At 48.2% G+C, this 17,500-nt stretch overlaps 1 protein-coding gene across 1 annotated transcript in view; it reads right to left on the minus strand.

Moving 5' to 3' along the window:
- The window catches only part of whrna (whirlin a), a gene marked incomplete at both ends in the record, with an annotated part of 94,518 nt that overhangs the window by 49,197 nt on the left and 27,821 nt on the right, over positions 1-17,500 (minus strand). The window contains one exon of the mRNA XM_084454754.1: positions 2,982-3,200. Within this exon, the coding sequence (XP_084310880.1) occupies positions 2,982-3,200 (219 nt within the window). The remainder of the gene's footprint in view (positions 1-2,981; positions 3,201-17,500) is intronic.

Here is a 17,500-nt window from a genome sequence, read left to right on the forward strand (position 1 = left end):
AGGAAGAGAGAGAGAGAGAGAGAGAGAGAGGGAGAGAGAGAGAGAGAGAGAGAGAGAAGGAGGGAGAGAGAGAGCGAGAAAGAGAGAGATATATATAGAGAGAGAAGGAGAGAGAGAGAGAGAGAGAGAGAGAGAGAGAGAAGAGAGAGAAGGAGGGAGAGAGAGAGCGAGAAAGAGAGAGATATATATATAGAGAGAGAGAGAAGAGAGAGAAGGAGAGAGAGAGAAGAGAGAGATGGGGGTGGTTAAATGCACGTGAATTAATCATCTGAGACATGAAGACAGTGAATGGGACACATCTCAGTGTTGTATTGTTATGTTATTGAGTGTTGGGGTTGTTCTTGGTGTTAATGAGAGCTGGTTGGCTGAGCAGAGTGAATTGAATATGTAAGGATGTGATCCAGGCTAACGTCAGCGGTCAGTGCTATCCGAGCCCCCACACATTCAACTCTCACTGCCCACATCAATAATATTCCTGTACATCCAAGTGGAAACATGTAGCAATTGTGATTCACTCCTTCTGATGTACGAAACTGAAGTTGAAGTGATTCTATTGTAACTCGCGAGCAGCCTCCCAGCACGTCAGTAAAGGTTAGTGTCAGCCGTCCCTCAAAGGTCACGGTGTGCCCAAAGGTCATCCCTGAAAGGTTGCGGTGTCTCTGGAGTCCAGATGCTGCTGCTGAACATGGCGTGTCACTACTAGCGAGTGCTGCTGTCACAGAGCTACGGTCATCCAGGTTAAGTGGTGTTCAGTAGAGGTCTTATCACAGAGCTACGGTCATCCAGGTTGAGTGGTGTTCAGTAGAGGTCTTATCACAGAGCTACGGTCATCCAGGTTGAGTGGTGTTCAGTAGAGGTCTTATCACAGAGCTACGGTCATCCAGGATGAGTGGTGTTCAGTAGAGGTCTTATCACAGAGCTACGGTCATCCAGGATGAGTGGTGTTCAGTAGAGGTCTTATCACAGAGCTACGGTCATCCAGGTTGAGTGGTGTTCAGTAGAGGTCTTATCACAGAGCTACGGTCATCCAGGTTGAGTGGTGTTCAGTAGAGGTCTTTTATTGTTTTTTTATATAGTATAAATGCCGGTCTCAAATTGGACTCCTTGTACATCAGGGACAGCGATGGAAATAAGTCTTGGACTTTTCGCTTTTATCCCTGACATTGCAGACATACTGTATGTTTTTATATATACTGATTGTAATTGCTTTTGTCAAATATATCAAATCAAATAAGCTAGGCTGGGCTAGGTACTGTAGGCTGGGCTAGGCTAGACTAGACTGGGCTAGGTTAGACTAGGCTGGACTAGACTAGATGCTATTGCTTTTATACAATGGTTACTACAGCTATTAGTGTAAAATAAACACACAGCAATGTTAAATATTAACATTTATTCAAAACGAAGCATCATTCCCTCAATTCCGCCGAGCAAAATAGTTCCCCTAACAAAAGGGTTGCCAAGCAACAGATGCATTGGATGGAATGTTCAGTTGTTTTGAAAATAATACAATGATAGGCCTACAATGCATTGGATCAAATGGGAGGCGCATTAATACTGAAAATGGAATGATATGCGTTCCCAGGTGTGTGTTACGTAAGGGATAATCAAGGAGTAGGTGTGTGTTAAACGGTTTTAAGGCACGACGTGGAGGCGAAGAACCACCGACGCATTATCCCGCTTATACCATGGCCCCCCATGCCAAAGACAAATAAATATGTCCCATATTTTTCTACATTAATATAAAGAAATGTTATTTATGTGTTGCTCATTGCTGAGTGTCATTATAGTCCCTCACTGCTAAATCACGTTGCTATGGAATTACAAATTGAATATCATATTTCTTGGAGGAACAGCGATGACATCCAATAGTTAACATGGGGTTGGAACCGTAAGTGAAATGGAAAGTGTCCGTTACCTTTTCTTTCAGCAATGTCTCTCAACCCTGGATACGACCTAGCAACCAAACAATAAGCCTAGCAACCCAAACTAGCTAATTCCATAGCCTACTGTACCCATATATCTATGACTGTAGCTACCTGATATTGCTAGATAGCAATGAGCGAAGTGAAGGCTACTGCATATTTGCTGTGCAACATATAAATCGTCCAGCTGTCAAACCTAGTTGCCAACGGGCTGTGTCATATCATTATGTGAAGCAACAGGATATTAGAATCCAGCAATTGCCTCTTCACACTGTGATATATTTGGATGCCGTATATACTGTAAATGAATAAACGAGGCGGAGACCATTTTCCATACGGCTGGCTTCTTTTACTGCAACTCTAGTCTGACGTTACAAAATCATATCTGGCTACTACACCACTAACGTGCACCACCACGTTATAACACAAAGTGAAAAAACTGTTTTTGATTTGGGGACAGTGAGGTGTCTGGCTATCATAAAGAGTTTGTTGGCAAATAGATTCGACAACTGGACAATGGATGCGTTCACAGCAAATATGCAGTATCCAACACTTCGTTCATGGCTAGCTAGCAATGGTACAGCAGGCTATGGGATTAGCTCATTTGGGTTGCTGTCAAAGCCGGCGCATTAATTTAGATCGGTAATTAAACTTCAGCCGAACTACGTGTGCGTATACACGGTTTTAACGCACGTCTGCTGGCCAATCAGAAAAGAGTATTAACCCAAGCCATGGTATAAAAAGTATTTTAACACGGCTTCCAGCCAATCAGAATCAAGAACCAGAACCCACCGTTGTATAATGGTATTTTTGGTGCCTTATAAAACCATCAGGGCCTGGTATTCTCAATAAAGACTGTAGGATACAGCACAGAAAAGCTTAGCTACTATGAGTGTCTTTTAAGGAAAGTCAATCATGATAATACTATTATCATCATGATGATGATGAGCGTGTAACAATTTGCATGATTTATGTTTATTTATTTATATATATTTGATTTATGAGTGTGTGTGTGTTTGGGTGGGGGGGGGGGGGGTTCTTGTGCGTGTAGAAGCCCACCTTCTTCTCATCGCCCTCCTGCAGTAGCTGCATGTTGCTCCTGCGCTGGCTGTCGGCGCGTCGCAGGGTGGCGCTCCGGTGCTCGGGCAGGTCAGGGGGCGGGGACACGCTGCGACCCTGAGGGTCCACCCACGTGTACACATGATTGGTCACATACCCTCCTGGGATACGCCCCACCGAGCGCACAGAGAGAGACAACTTCTTACTACCCTTCAGCACCTGAGGACAGGAGAGGAGAGGAGGAGAGGAGAGAGGAGGAGAAAGGAGGAGAGGAGAAAGGAGGAGAGGAGAGAGGAGGAGAGGAGGAGAGGAGAGGAGGAGAGAGGAGGAGAGAGCAGCAGTGTTGGTAGCCTATTGCAGCATACAACAACAAGTCAATATTTCAACAAACATGTATATATACATGAGGAACAACTTCAAAGTAAAGTTTGTACATACAGATCTTTCACTCATAATGAATTCTACACACTCACACACTCACACCCAAACACACACACACACACACACACACACACAGACGGGTTAAATTGCAGGGCATTAGGATGGGAGAGCACACTATGGCGCTGAAATCGACTTCTGCCCCGAGAAAAGAGACTGTGGGCAGGCAGCCACGGACATGATTCCACCGGAAGAATCCCAATCAGGATCCAACACAAACACACAGTTGGCTGCTGTGCCTCATTGATTCCTGATGGCCTGCTATCCGTGGATCTGCTCTCGCTTCGCACGGCGCACGCAGTTCTTCTCAGCCCGCAGCCCGCCTGCCTACAATCCAGTCAGGTTCTGAGGGAAGCTAACAGAGTAGCCGCGGAGGAACGCACGCACGTCAAACAACGTGACAGGCGCTCGACAAAAACGAATCAACTACAGCAGGCATTCCCAAACTGTGAGGCGGGCCTCCCCTGGGGGGCCCCAAAGAAATTCAGGGGAGGCGCGGAGGGATGGTTAGAAAAAAAGGAAACCTGTTTTTTATTTTTTTTAAATGTCTATGGTTTTTATGAATGAAACGTGATTTTAAATGTCATAAGATCGAAATAAATAATGGGAGAGATGTATACTAAATTTGTGGATAGTGCAGAGAGAGTCTCCCCCCACAGGCATGAATGTATTGTGCGAAAATGTCATAACGTTAACTAGCAGCAGGTGCCGCCGAGCTAACGTGTAACATTTTGTGCCTTGCAAAATGCAAAATGGACAAATTTGGGGGGTTGGGGGGGGCCGGGTGTGTCACTGTTTTCAGAGGGGAGGCCCACATTGATGAAGTTTGGGAACCCATGAACTACAGTAAAGACAGAGAGAATGTTTGCACACTCTATGTAGCTACCACGTGAGTTTTAATAAATAGGGCACGTTTCGGGTTGACCTTGCACCTGAAGAAGGCCATTTTGGCCGAATGTGGTGCCCTATTTATTAAAACTCACCGTGGGAGTTACATAGAGTGTGCAGACATTCTCTCTGTCTTAGCTAGTAGAGTCCCTCTGCTTGCAGGGAGAGTGGCTAGCAAGCTACGCTAGGACACTAAATTCTAGTACGATGAGAAGTCTAAAGACGTTAAAGAATTCTTGAGCTATTGCTGAAACATCATTTTTTACCGTAGCATTAGGTCTCCAGCAAAAGGGTATTGTAAAGTTAAAGTATAATTCTTAGTCTTCCGAGGTATTGGAGTGTGTTGGGGCAGGCAGCCTGTCCTCTCCTGCCTCTGTGATTTATTAGTTCCAACAGATCAGACTCACGGAGCGAACTGTGACTCTGCATTTAGAGGAAATAGAATGAGATGGTGTTTATGCTATGAGGAGTGAGAGTTGAGGAGAGCAGAATGCATGGGGATTGAGTGAGGAGTGAGAGAGAAGAGGGGGAGAGGAAGAGAGGAGAGGAGAGGAAGAGAGGATAGAGAAAGGGAGAGGAGGAGAAGGGAGGGGAGAGGAGAAGAGAGAAGAGGAGTGGAGAGGAGAGGAGAGAAGAGGAAAGGAGGGGAGTGGAAAAGAGGAGAGGAGATAGGAGGAGAGGAGTGGAGAGGAAAGGAAGAGAGGAGAGGAATGGAGAGGGATAGGAGAGGGGGGTGAGGGATCCTAACTGATTGCTCCCACCGTACCGTACATGTGGAACCACAGTCATTTCCGGGGGTCGCTACGCAGCGTGGAAGGCCCTAATGTTGCGCCCCAGTGGGAAAGTGCTGACTCTGATGTTACCTGGTGAAGTGGATCTGGACACAAACTGGGTCCACAGTCAGCGGAGATAATGGGAACTGTAAGAGAACATAGTGGGTAATGGCTATACCAGGTAATATACTGCACCCCTCAGATCAGCCATCATGAAAACCACATTACAGTCCTTAATAGGAATCCGGACAGTTCATAACATATGAACAATGCTGTAATGCTCGGTACAACCCAGGAAATGAGGAATGACTTCTAGGGATCTTGAGGTGTCAGTTAGATGACAGGGTTGGCGTTCGGGGGGGGGGGGGGGGGATCCACTTCCGTTTGGATGGATGAGGAGGGATGATTTATGTGAAACAGACCCGATTCCTGGTTTCCCTGTAAAAGCGTTTGATTGGAGGACAAGAAACATGTTGCCTGCTGGGCCTGAACACTCGCGCCTAATTGTTCCTGGTAATTGGCCATGCTTGGCAGGTCTCACACACACACACACACACACACACACACACACACACACACACACACACACACACACATACACGCACACACACACGCACACACATACACACACACACACACACTCACACATACACACGCACACACACACATACACATACAAACACACAACACACACACGCACACACACACACATACTGTACACACACACATACACTCACACATACACACACACACTCACACACACACACGCACACACACACACACACACACACACACACACTGCACCCTGCCACTTTCCCTGTGTATTTACTGCTGTATCCAAGGGGACCAATAAAACGCTGGAGTGCTGAGAGACGGGAAATCGCCGGGCGGGTCACACATAAGGAGAGGGCTGACAGCCAATCAGCAGGGAGAGACAAACACAGATGTAGGCTGTGTAAACACAACATGCAAACAAACAGCGGCCATTCATTAGCATTGGCCTAACAAAGAGAAATCAATTTGGGGATTGTAAAACATAAATGACCCTTCTGTAAATCTATTTATGCAATTTCACGTCCAGCAAATGGAGGTATGTATAGATACAGCTATAGGAGACTAATTAGACATTTGCAATTGATTGAACAAGTCCCAAGTAGGTTTGGGGGGTGGAGGTAGGGGTGGATCTGTCATCTGCAGGGAACAGTGCACTTCTGGGCACGATCGGCAAAGCTCTACCCATCCATAACGCCCCCAGCTATAGGAATATGACTAATCTCTGCATGTGTGTGTGTGTGCTTTTCCCCATTTGAATAAGAATACAGTGTATAATACATTCTATGTATGTGTCTGTGTGTGTGTGTGTGTATTGTGTGTGTGTGTTGTGTGTTGTGTATTGTGTGTGTGTGTTTATTGTGTGTGTGTGTGTGTGTGTGTGTGTGTGTGTGTGTGTGTGTGTGTGTGTGTGTGTGTGTGTGCGTGTGTGCATGCTTGCTGACCGCCCAGGCTGGTGCAGAGACTGGACCAAACACTTAGATGAATTAATACGTTATTGACAGGGCCATTCACAGAGTTATCAATCACAGGGATTAACTGCACTAAAATCCCTAATGCTGCCTCCGCTAATCCCTAAACACTCTCCCCCATACATCATGTTCTCTCTCTCTCCTCCTTTTTCTCTCTCCTCCTCTCTCTCTACTACTACTCTCTCTCTCTCCTCCTCTCTCTCTACTACTACTCTCTCTCTCCTCCTCTCTCTCTCATCATCTCTGTCTCTCCATCTCCTCTCTCTCCTCCTCTCTTCTCATAATCTCTCTCTCTCCATCTCCTCTCTTTCTCATAATCTCTCTCTCTCTCTCTCTCTCTCTCTCTCTCTCTCTCTCTCTCTCTCTCTCTCTCTCTCTCTCTCTCCATCTCCTCTCTCTCCTCTTTTATCACTATCTCTTCTCTCTCTCTCCCCTGAAAGAACAGAAGGGAACGAACATTAACCTGATCGAACGAACATTAACCAGATGGTGCCAAACCATCAGTGGTTTGTTAACAGGGTACTGCCTCTGCACTCAAAATGTCAATCAACCCGCCTCCCCTTCTCCTTGATTGGATGGCTGAGAGAACCAATGACATGCAATGCTGCCCTCAGAAGACACTTCAATAAATATAGAACACCAACCTGCAAAAATGTCACAGAGCTAGAAAGAGCCATTACAACATGGCAACAGAACGGGACATGTGTAGCTAATATTAATACATCTGAAGTACCACATCCAAAACTCAGTCTTTTGAATCTGTTGAAAAGGCTCGCATCATGTTTTTGGTAAAAGCATTCTCCCCTCCATTGCTCAAAAGTTCCAGCCTTGTCTAATAAAGGATCAAACTGCTACTTTTCCTGGCAGACGATCTTTCATCACACTGAAGCGCCTTTTCCAAAGATTTGTCACAGATTATTTACTTTCCAGTATAAATCTCTTCTCAGAAGATTTACGATTAGAGATTAGAGATTAAGCGACTCACAAAGATGGGTTTAGCTCCCTTATCAACATGCAGGTAGGATTTGTTGCAGACAAACTACTTTTATAGTTTGAGATGAGGGTGAGGAAGAAGGTTTCTGAGCAAGATGTCCTCACGGTTCCAAAAGAGACCAAGAGGTTCCTCGTCACAGCTGACAAGGAACCCCCCTTCGGGGTACTCGTGTTCACGCTGCAGGAACGGGGGTCTATGGGGGAATTCTCCCCAGAAAGCCCTCGTTGACAGGGTGGTACTCTTGCCAGGGGCTGGTACTTTGTGGGTGGGGCGGCAACACTGAACATTTCTGATTGGCTGAGTAGGGAGCCTACTGGCAACACTGAACATTTCTGATTGGCTGAGTAGGGAGCCTACTGGCAACACTGAACATTTCTGATTGGCTGAGTAGGGAGCCTACTGGCAACACTGAACATTTATGATTGGCTGAGTAGGGAGCCTACTGGCAATGTTTTATTTCAACAGCGCCATGTTTAAATTCACTGCGCAAAAAAAGCTTCCGTGTTTCGTGATTGCGTTGATTTTCCGAACGGAATAGATCCCACACATATAAGCACAAAACTGCTTTCCTAGTTCAATATTATTGTTGTAACTAAGACATCTGCTGGAAAAAAATTAATTTTCCCATGGACAGATTGAGGTTTGCCAGTCCGCAATTAGATTAGATCTTTATTGTCCCCCAGAGAGAAATTCTTTTCACAGAACTGTATACATTAATCAGACAAGAGAAAATATCACACAGTGATACAGAAAACAGCCCTACAAAGGAGAACATCACACAATGACAACACCATACTGTGCAATGATATAATTATAATTATATATATATATATATTATATTTTAATCTTGAAGATAGTCCAGTCATTGAGGCTGAAGGCTTTGTGCTTTTCCTTCAGGCTCCGTTTTATTTGGGGGATGATCCAGGGTTTGGAGTTGGGATATTTCTTTATTATTTTGACTGGGATGAGGGTATATATGCAGAATTTGATGTAGTCCGTGATTACAGAGACCCTGTTGTTTAGGTCTCCATCAAAGATACCCCAGATGGTGCATGCAAGTGTCCTCCGACCACTGTGGGGCGCTGTGACATGTGGCTTATGGCGTTTCAGTTCCTGCTTGCACAGCAGGGGGTATGAACATGCACGGAAAGCATCAGTGATATTGCCGTAGCACAAGTCCAGGATATTTTCCCTTCTGGTTGGAATGTCCACATACCATAATGATGGTAACACGCAGTCCAGTCTAGAGGTGTTGGAATGGTCCAGGATAAGCGCTGGAGCTTCGGGATATTTGGCCACCATGGTATTAGCGTCCTCGGCTATAAGCTCCACTTAGTGTTCGCTATTTCAAACCTTTATTTATACTCATAAAGCACACAAGTTCACACAAAAAACACAAATAACAACAGAACAAATACAATAATAATAATAATAATAATAATTATTATTATTATTATATATATATATATATATATATATATATATATATATATATATATATATATACAGTCGAAGTACAAATGCCAAGAGCCAAGGATTTAAACAAACCGGGCGTGTAACAGGTCCATTTTGAGTGAGCAGACATTTTACAGGATGATGGTGGGCAGAGGTAGTTTAAATGGATGCTTCTTCATTCTGCTGCGAATACCTCCACACCTTCCTCATTTCCTCGGCCGAAGCTCCGACGGTAGATCCACTGCAGGCTTGATGTTACACACCAGCGAGGTGCGGTGTAGCAGGAGGTCATCGCGGCCGTAGTCGAGTAGTCTGTAATACGAGACTCTCGCAGATCAGATATAAAATAACGAGTAGGATGACGATCGCTTTGTAAAGCCTCGTCATGTTTGATCAAGCGAGTGTAGCTTACATAAAACGCAGAGTGCAACAGAAAAACGCTTACGCCGGGATGTAACACGGAGTCAAATAGTCTGTATAGTCGCAGCAGAGCGTGCGCCATCTTGGTCTTCAGAGAAAACCAAAACACTTCCACGTTTGACTGCTTAGAGCATCACATAAATACCACGCATGTAAACACAAAACTGCTTTCCTAGTTCAGTCTTGTTGGAACTAAAATTTCCAGAGGAGCTTACCCCGATGTGTGAATGCCATCTACAGCGAGTAGTTCTAGGGACTAGGGAGTTATAGGGATTAGTTCCCAGGGGGAAAAATACCGTGGGCTTTCTGGTCTGAAAGCGCCTCAAGCTCCCTGAGGTACACAATGGTGAGAAACTTGGCATGGCTGGATCCACAGGGGATAAACGAGAAGACCATTGTGAGAAATGACTGAGGTTGTGCCAGCAGATCATCCCCAGCTGCTGCAGATCAGAGAGAACAAGTGTGACACGATCCTCATCCAGATCAGGGACTTCGCTGGGATCTGCAAAACGGGTGAGGATACCTTACTGTGGCCCACTGGTGCCCACTCCAGTACTGGACACCTTCTACCATGCACATCTGGCAATAGAGCATCCATGATCCAACGATCTGTCATCATCAGGTCGTCCACAGACGGGCCTTCCATCTCTGTCTCCAGTTATCCCGGTCCTCCACACACCTAGCCATCTCATCGCTGGTCTCCACTCCCGCGTCCATCTTGATTATGTCCACGAATGTTTTAGTAGGACGTCCTCGATACATGGAGATGGCTCCCATAACACCGGCTTGCTGGCCGGAAGCTCTCGGTGTCTGTAGCAGTGTCCAGCCAGCCTCATTCTCCTTGCTCCTATCTTCCCTCTCACCCTTGACCTCGCTCCGTACAGATCTTCAATACTGACGTGCGCGTTATGACTTACAGTAAGTCCAGTGCTGCACGTAGCATTCTGGTGTAGCATCTGTCCAGAAACCTCCACAGGGAATGGCTCAGGGTCCAGTACTCACAGCCATACAGTTCTACAGGTATGACTGATACACAAATAACCATTACAATATGGCGCACAGAGAAAATAAAAAGGAGTCGACTACAGACATGACTCCTGTCATTTGAGGGTGACACAGCACACCGACACTGATGATCCACAGGAAGGACAGCAGGATGAGGACGACACAGATGGACGATCCACAGGGCGGACAGCAGAGCGAATGTGACTTCTGCAAACTTAAGACAAGCAGAAATCAACTACCTGTCGCAAAACAACTTGTGGTGTGGGAGGAGCCTCTTTCCCACAACCCACTGCTCCGGTTGGGGGGGCGGATGTTCAGCCGTCACCTTGAAGGAGCAACTCATGAGAGGGGGCCTGACCAAGCGGGGTCATCTGCCTGTCTGTGGTGGTGGGGGCTGGAGGTCATCTGGAGGTCATCTGGAGGTCATCCCAGGAGATGTCAGAACAGACAGGAATCCTTTCCCACAGGCTGCTGGAGAGATTCTGTGGGGACCCGATTTAGTGAGGGACGTTCTCGCCGGCCAAGGGAGGAGGACTGTCCGGTGTGGAGCCTGATGGAAAATGCCGACTGGCGTGAGAGTGGGAGGCTACTCCTGACTTTGAGTACTCCGCGCCTGGGGGAACTCAGACAGGCGAAGGGGACATCGGTATTTGAGGCGTGGGTCAAGCTGAGGAACACCAGGGTGTTGCAGGAAGGTAGGACCCGCCGATGGCAGGGGTGTTCAGGTGAGGAGAGCAGTGCGCGTTTTAGATGGTGGGTGCTGTACAAGCCCCCCATACCCAAAAGGACGGGTGATTATTGGAGGATAGTGCACTGGGCCCTGGCCATCAACCGTTTCTTGTCCCAGGGGTGGGGGAGGGGTGTCCATCCTGTGGTGAGACTGAGACAAGTGTATATTTGTTTCATTGAGGAACACTCACGTCAGAGGTTGATTAACCATTTATTGCCACAAATGGAACACAGTTAAGTTTGGCGCTGATGGCTCCGCTCTCAATACTTCCCTGTATTAGGCAGGCTGCAAGCCAAGCTAAAACAGGGAGCGAGCTACGAACAGGGACACAGAGTGGGCTGAACAAAAAAATTAATAAATCAAGCCGGCGCTTACAGTACAACCTGGTACATGCACGTACCTAGGGAGGGCAAAAGAGACATAGCAAACAGAGCAAGGGACATGCACAAATCCTAGTACATGGCAACAGGGAACACCCGCCACCGGGCGCACCCGGAGACAGAACCGTCCAATCACCAGGGGGGAGGAGGACAGGGAGGCGGAGCCAAGCTTGCCAGCAGGAAAGACGCAACATGCGAGGGCAGAGAGAAGTGTAGGCTACCAGGAAGTCGTTTAAACAGACCGCCTAGCTGTGAGTGAGGGCTGTGATTGGATAATAGAATGATTGATTACAGCTGAGGCACCTGACCCATGTCCTGTATGAAATTACACAAGGCTTCAATTTCTGGATGTGAACGTATTACTACTGTCTTTGTTCTCTTGCAGCTGGTACGGTAAGTACAGGGGGGGAGGAGCGATCTTTACTTTGGGGCAGATGGTCTAAATGGTTTTTTTTGCAATCATGTGCTGGGTTAGGGTTAGGGTTAGTGTGTACCGGATACTACTGTGTGGGGGGGGGGGGGGGGCGCTTGCACAGCAATTATAATCGTATGGTTTTAGTGTTTAGGCCGGAGGATATCTTAATAAAGAGCATCAGAACTCTCTCATCAGAACTCTCCATCTCTCTCTCTCTCTCTCTTCCTCTAACTCCTCCTTCACTCTCTCTTCTATCTCTCCCCTCCTTTCTCTCTGTCTGCTGTCTCTCCCCTCTCTCTCTTTCTCTCTCTCTGTCCTCCTTTCTCTGGCTCTCTTATTCTCCTTCATGTCCTGTTTGGAGACATGTCACTGAGATATGGAATTACTTTTCCTCAAACAAGCATCTGCTGAGGAGAGAGTCAGTGTTTCACATCAGGTTTATCAGACCGCTGATCAGATCGTAGATCGCTGATAACCAGCTATCAGGACGGCTCGGAGCTTCCCACAGTGCTTTGCTGAGGGCGGCGCCGGCCTGTTTTGGGAGAGGAGAGATCGGGCGGCTCGATGTGGCGGTACGGGGGGGGGGAGGGGCGGAGGGGAGGGGTGTCCTATAGGCCCTCGTACCACTCCTCCCTCCATTAATCACGCCCTCCTCCCATACCGTCACACACTCCCTCCGTTCCTCCCCTATCGAACGCCGCGTCGCTCTGCGCCGGTTATTTACGACGACCTGCCCGCTGGCGAGGCCCCACATCTTTCACAGATATTTACTCAGGGAGGGAGGGAGAGAGAGAGAGAGAGAGAGAGAGGGGGGGGTGGGGGGGGCGGAGTGAGGGTAAAGATGGAGAGAGAGAGATAAGACAGAGACAGAGAGCTCAGCGTCTCAGTATTACTACATACAGTACAATACTTTACATTACCAAAGTTCAAAATGCCTTGGGCATCTTAAATCACCGACCTGTCATTGTACCTTGTTAATGGCTAATAGCTATAGCTGCCCATATTGATAAATCAGTGAATACGTCAGTCAATTGATCATAAACTGTAGGACCTAATGCTAAATGATCGTCCCGATCTCAAGTAACCTCAGATGGGAGGACGTTTCACAACAGGCAGCCCAACGATCCACACCTCCTCAATTAGGCTGAACAGCAGAATAGCAGACAACATAGCTAGCAAGCCTACTGTGTTCAACCTCTACTTGTCCCGATACCTTGTTCCATATGAGTTAAGAGATATAGACCCCGACGTCAGTTACAGAGATAGATACTATAGATAGATTATAGATAGATAGGCTTTGTTCGTAATAATTAAATTACAACCAGACAGAGAACAAGGAGTTTGAGAACAAGATAAGCTCATCTAATGTGTCAGACAAGGCTACAGCAACGGGTCAATGAGTAGTATTACTTCTCCCTCTATGGGCGTGCGAGCGGGGGTGTGGAATGACGCAGGTGGTGCGTTAAGATCCCGTGGGTCAGGTGACCACCCCCAAGTTCCCTCTTCTGTATGAGTCCTGCTGTCCTTCCAGACCAGTGACCGGCGGTGCGGTGATGGACAGAGCACTCCGTCGCCCGTCTAGTAAGTAAGTAAGTAAGTAAGTAAGTAAGTAAAAGTGTATTTGTATAGCACCCCTCTCAGCACGAATGCACAGTGTGCTTCACATAAGGTACAGGTAAAAAAGTGCATAGTAAAATAAATAACATCAACAACAACACAGTAAAACAAGAGAGTGTACAAAAAGTGGGCAGTTTCAAAGGGCCCTATACTAATACAATAAAACTAAGAAAGACACAGCAGGACCTACAAGTATGACATCATCAGGAGTGTCCAAACGCCTGCCTGAACAGATATGTTTTCAGGTGCCGCTTGAAAGTATTTATTGTCCCTGTGGATCTCAGGTCCAGGGGGAGCGAGGTCCATAGTCTTGGGGCAACCGGCCCAAACGCCCGGTCCCCTTTGGTTTTTAGTCAGGGCCGGGGGACTGCCAGACCTGGTCTCCCTCTCCACACCCCCCACCTCCACAGAGGCTGCAGAATTGGCCCCGGGCCCCGGAGAGGTATTACTGGATGTGATCTCCCTTCCTTGGGAATATATAAAAGCTGATTGGGGCCGCGGGTCGATCGTTTCTGGCGCTCGGCTCGCATCAGAACCGTGCAATCAATTACAGCCCCTCCACTCCCAGCCACAAAGATGCTTTTATTTATAATTTTATGAAAAGTGCGTTACAAATAAAATTTATTATTATTATTATTATTATTATTATTAACAATGCACACCCATGCTCCCCGTAGGCACCGGGAGGGAGGTGAAATATTAAATATTAAAATTCAAATATGAGTATTAAAATATTGGGCTACGGGGTAGCTGTCGTCGTTTTGCTCCGGGGCCTCATTTCGAGGGGGTAAGACAAATGGAGTCCCTCTGCAGTTCAGCTGTGGAGAGGAGGGAACGGGAGACGCGTCTTGCTGATTAGGCTGAATGTTGATTGGGGCCAGTGTACCCTGTCGTCAGGCAGCTACGGAAACAAGACGGCGTGGTGTTCTCTCACTCCTCTCCTCCTCCCTCGTCTCCTCCCTCCTCTCCACGCTCCTCTCCTTCCTCCTCTCCTCACTCCTCTCCACCCTCGTCTCCTTCCTCCCTCCTCTCCTCCCTCCTCTCCACGCTCATCTCCTCCCTCCTCTCCTCACTCCTCTCCACCCTCCTCACCACTCTCGTCTCCTCACTCACTCTCCCCCGCTGGGCGTTTGAAAGGCATGCATTATGAAGACAGTGAATTACAGCGTGAATAATGGCATCAGCTCGTACCGCATTCCTGGAGAGGGTGGCAGTTTGAACGGCATATTATAGGCTACATTTCATAAGCCGGCTATCTGTGAGTGTGTATGTGTGTGTGTGTGTGTGTTTGACTGAGTGGACGGGGATGGTGATTGGCCGGCGGATATTCTATCCACAGAAAGCAGAGTGCGTACTTCAGCTGGAACCTGTGGAATGACATCTACTCATTTGAATGCATAAGGGACAAGAGAGGAACCCCAGCCCGAGGCTCGTTAATGTCAAATACGCCTATGAGAGGTCCCTGGGGCCCAATGTCACACACACACACACAACACACAAACACACCTTCTTACCAAGGTCACTTTGATTTACAATGCAGTATTGTCTTAGTAATCCAAATCCAAATGATCCCCAGCGAAGCCTAATTCAAAATACAATCAAATAACCCAGATTGCTAACACTATTCCACATTATTGGAACAAGCTTGCCAAGCCTCTCCTGAATCTATACAGTACAGGTTCCATTTGGGATCAAAATCAGATTCAGTCATGTTGGTCTATGATGACTTCCGACTGCACTGTGTACAGAGCGCTGTCATGGAAGCTACAGCTGCCCTTTGATGTGGTACAGGGTCGGGTCTCTGATGTTCACGTCACAGAAAGGGGGCCGCGGGGAGGGGTGGGGCAGGGCGGGGCGGGGGTAGAGCACGAGAGAGGGAGAGTGTCCCTGCGTGCCCCCCCCCCCCCCTCTCCCCCCCACACCTCTGTGTCTGACCTACGAACGCACGCGACCACCTCTCAAACCGCCACGCTAGCGAGATACTGGCGGCCGACGGCGTGGGTGTGAGCGTGGGCGGGCGGCGTTTCATTCTGAAGAGCGGTTCACCTCGCTAAACAACAGCAGATAGCAGCTGACGTTCTCTGACAATAAAGCAGTGTTAGTCAAGTCAAGTTCATTTGATAAAGCACATTTCATGTGACAAGCACAGACTCAACGTGCTTCAAGAATAAAAATAGCAGTAGCAGACCTTAGTACATGTGGTACAGTAGGGAGTTCCAGGTAGTAGGACCATAATGGCTGAAGGTTAGTGAGAGATCTACAGTATGCAAGGACTCGGTGGCCTGTGTATGACTGGGACACTTCTGACTGGGACAGTTCTTCAACTTGTGGCGATTTCTCTCTGGGGATCAATAAAGTACCTACTTACCTACCCACCTACAACAACCTCAGTGGAGCGTTATAGAATTCCAAGATGGCAGACATTACATGGTACACTACCAGACATAAAGGATGCCTGACCGATGGAACATGTAACTACTACGGCCTATTCTTATCATCCTGATCTAACGATTAGTCTCTACGTTTATGAGCCTCAACGTTGGTCGATCATAATCCTCTTACGGTACAGGCCTCGTCGTTGACCTGGGGGGATATTGATTGGACAACATGGTGCTCTGAGGCACATCTTTGCGTGACATCACCGTGACAGATCGGACCGCTAACCCATCGTCCCCCGGATCTATACGGATGATGTCTGATGGGATTTGGATAGGCTCGGCCTCATCCCCGGACTCGTCGTCTCTTCCTGTTCCATATCCCCTCCCTCTCCCTCACCCATCATATCACTCCCTCCTCCTCCTCCATCATATCACCTCCCTCTCCCTCCTCCATCATATCACTCCCTCCTCCTCCTCCATCATATCACCTCCCTCCTCCTTCTCCATCATATCACTCCCTCCTCCTCCGGAGAGGAGAGGAGAGGAGAGGAGAGGAGAGGAGAGGAGAGGGGAAGAAAGGAGAGGGGAAGAAAGGAGAGGAGAGGAGAGGAGAGGAGAGGAGAGACACGCAAACGTCGGGGCGACATGAGGGTTAACAACCCCGCTACGCTGAAAAGGAAAATCATCTGGCTTTCAGCTGAGCTAACCGAACCGCTACGCAGGACAAAGGCCTGCGGGGGGGGGGAGAAGCTACAGCTGCCAGGACTCTCAGACTGCTGAGAACGCTCTGTACTGGGAACTCTTAAAACACATGCACTTAACAGCCTTAATAGCTACCCCCCCCCCCCCCCCCCCCCCCCGCCACACACACACACACACACACGCACAACCCCGCCCTTCCAGTTAAAAGCCATTTTAAGGTTTTACTTCCGTCGTGTTTCTGAATATATGGGAGATATATGGGCTTGCTGGGCCAGCAGCGGTCCGGTCAGAACCCTGCAGTCAGCAGGGGCGTAAATCACGGTCAGCGCGCCGCGTAGCGCGTTCACGCTTCACACGGGAGAGGAGAGCCTCAACTACCCCCAACTCTACAGAGGAGAGCTGCAAGGTTACTAAGTCTGTTAACACTTTTAATGGGGGCGTTCTCACCCTGACAACTGAGTCTGAATCTCAATATCTTCTGGGGCGCTGCGGCGGTGCCCACCCCCCCTGTCCCCCCCCCGGTCTCCCTCCTCTCCTTATCACCCAGCAGAGGGGGGGCCGGGCCAGGAGGCGGGGGGCACACCCAGAGCATTCTAATGAGGGTGTGCTATACAGTATGTCCACCTCGCTCCGCTTCCCAGTCTGGCTCCTGGCTCTATCGGGCCCCGGCCCCCAGCGTGTGGGTCGATGGTGCGGGCCTGGTACCGCCCCCGCCCCCCCCCCCCAGCGTGTGGGTCGATGGTCCATTCTGTTCCCGTAGGGGCGCCGCGGAACCCGCCAAGCAACACGGCGTCCCGCTTG

The sequence above is a fragment of the Borostomias antarcticus genome, assembly GCF_949987555.1.
Source record: "Borostomias antarcticus genome assembly, chromosome: 2".
Classification (NCBI taxonomy): domain Eukaryota; kingdom Metazoa; phylum Chordata; class Actinopteri; order Stomiiformes; family Stomiidae; genus Borostomias; species Borostomias antarcticus.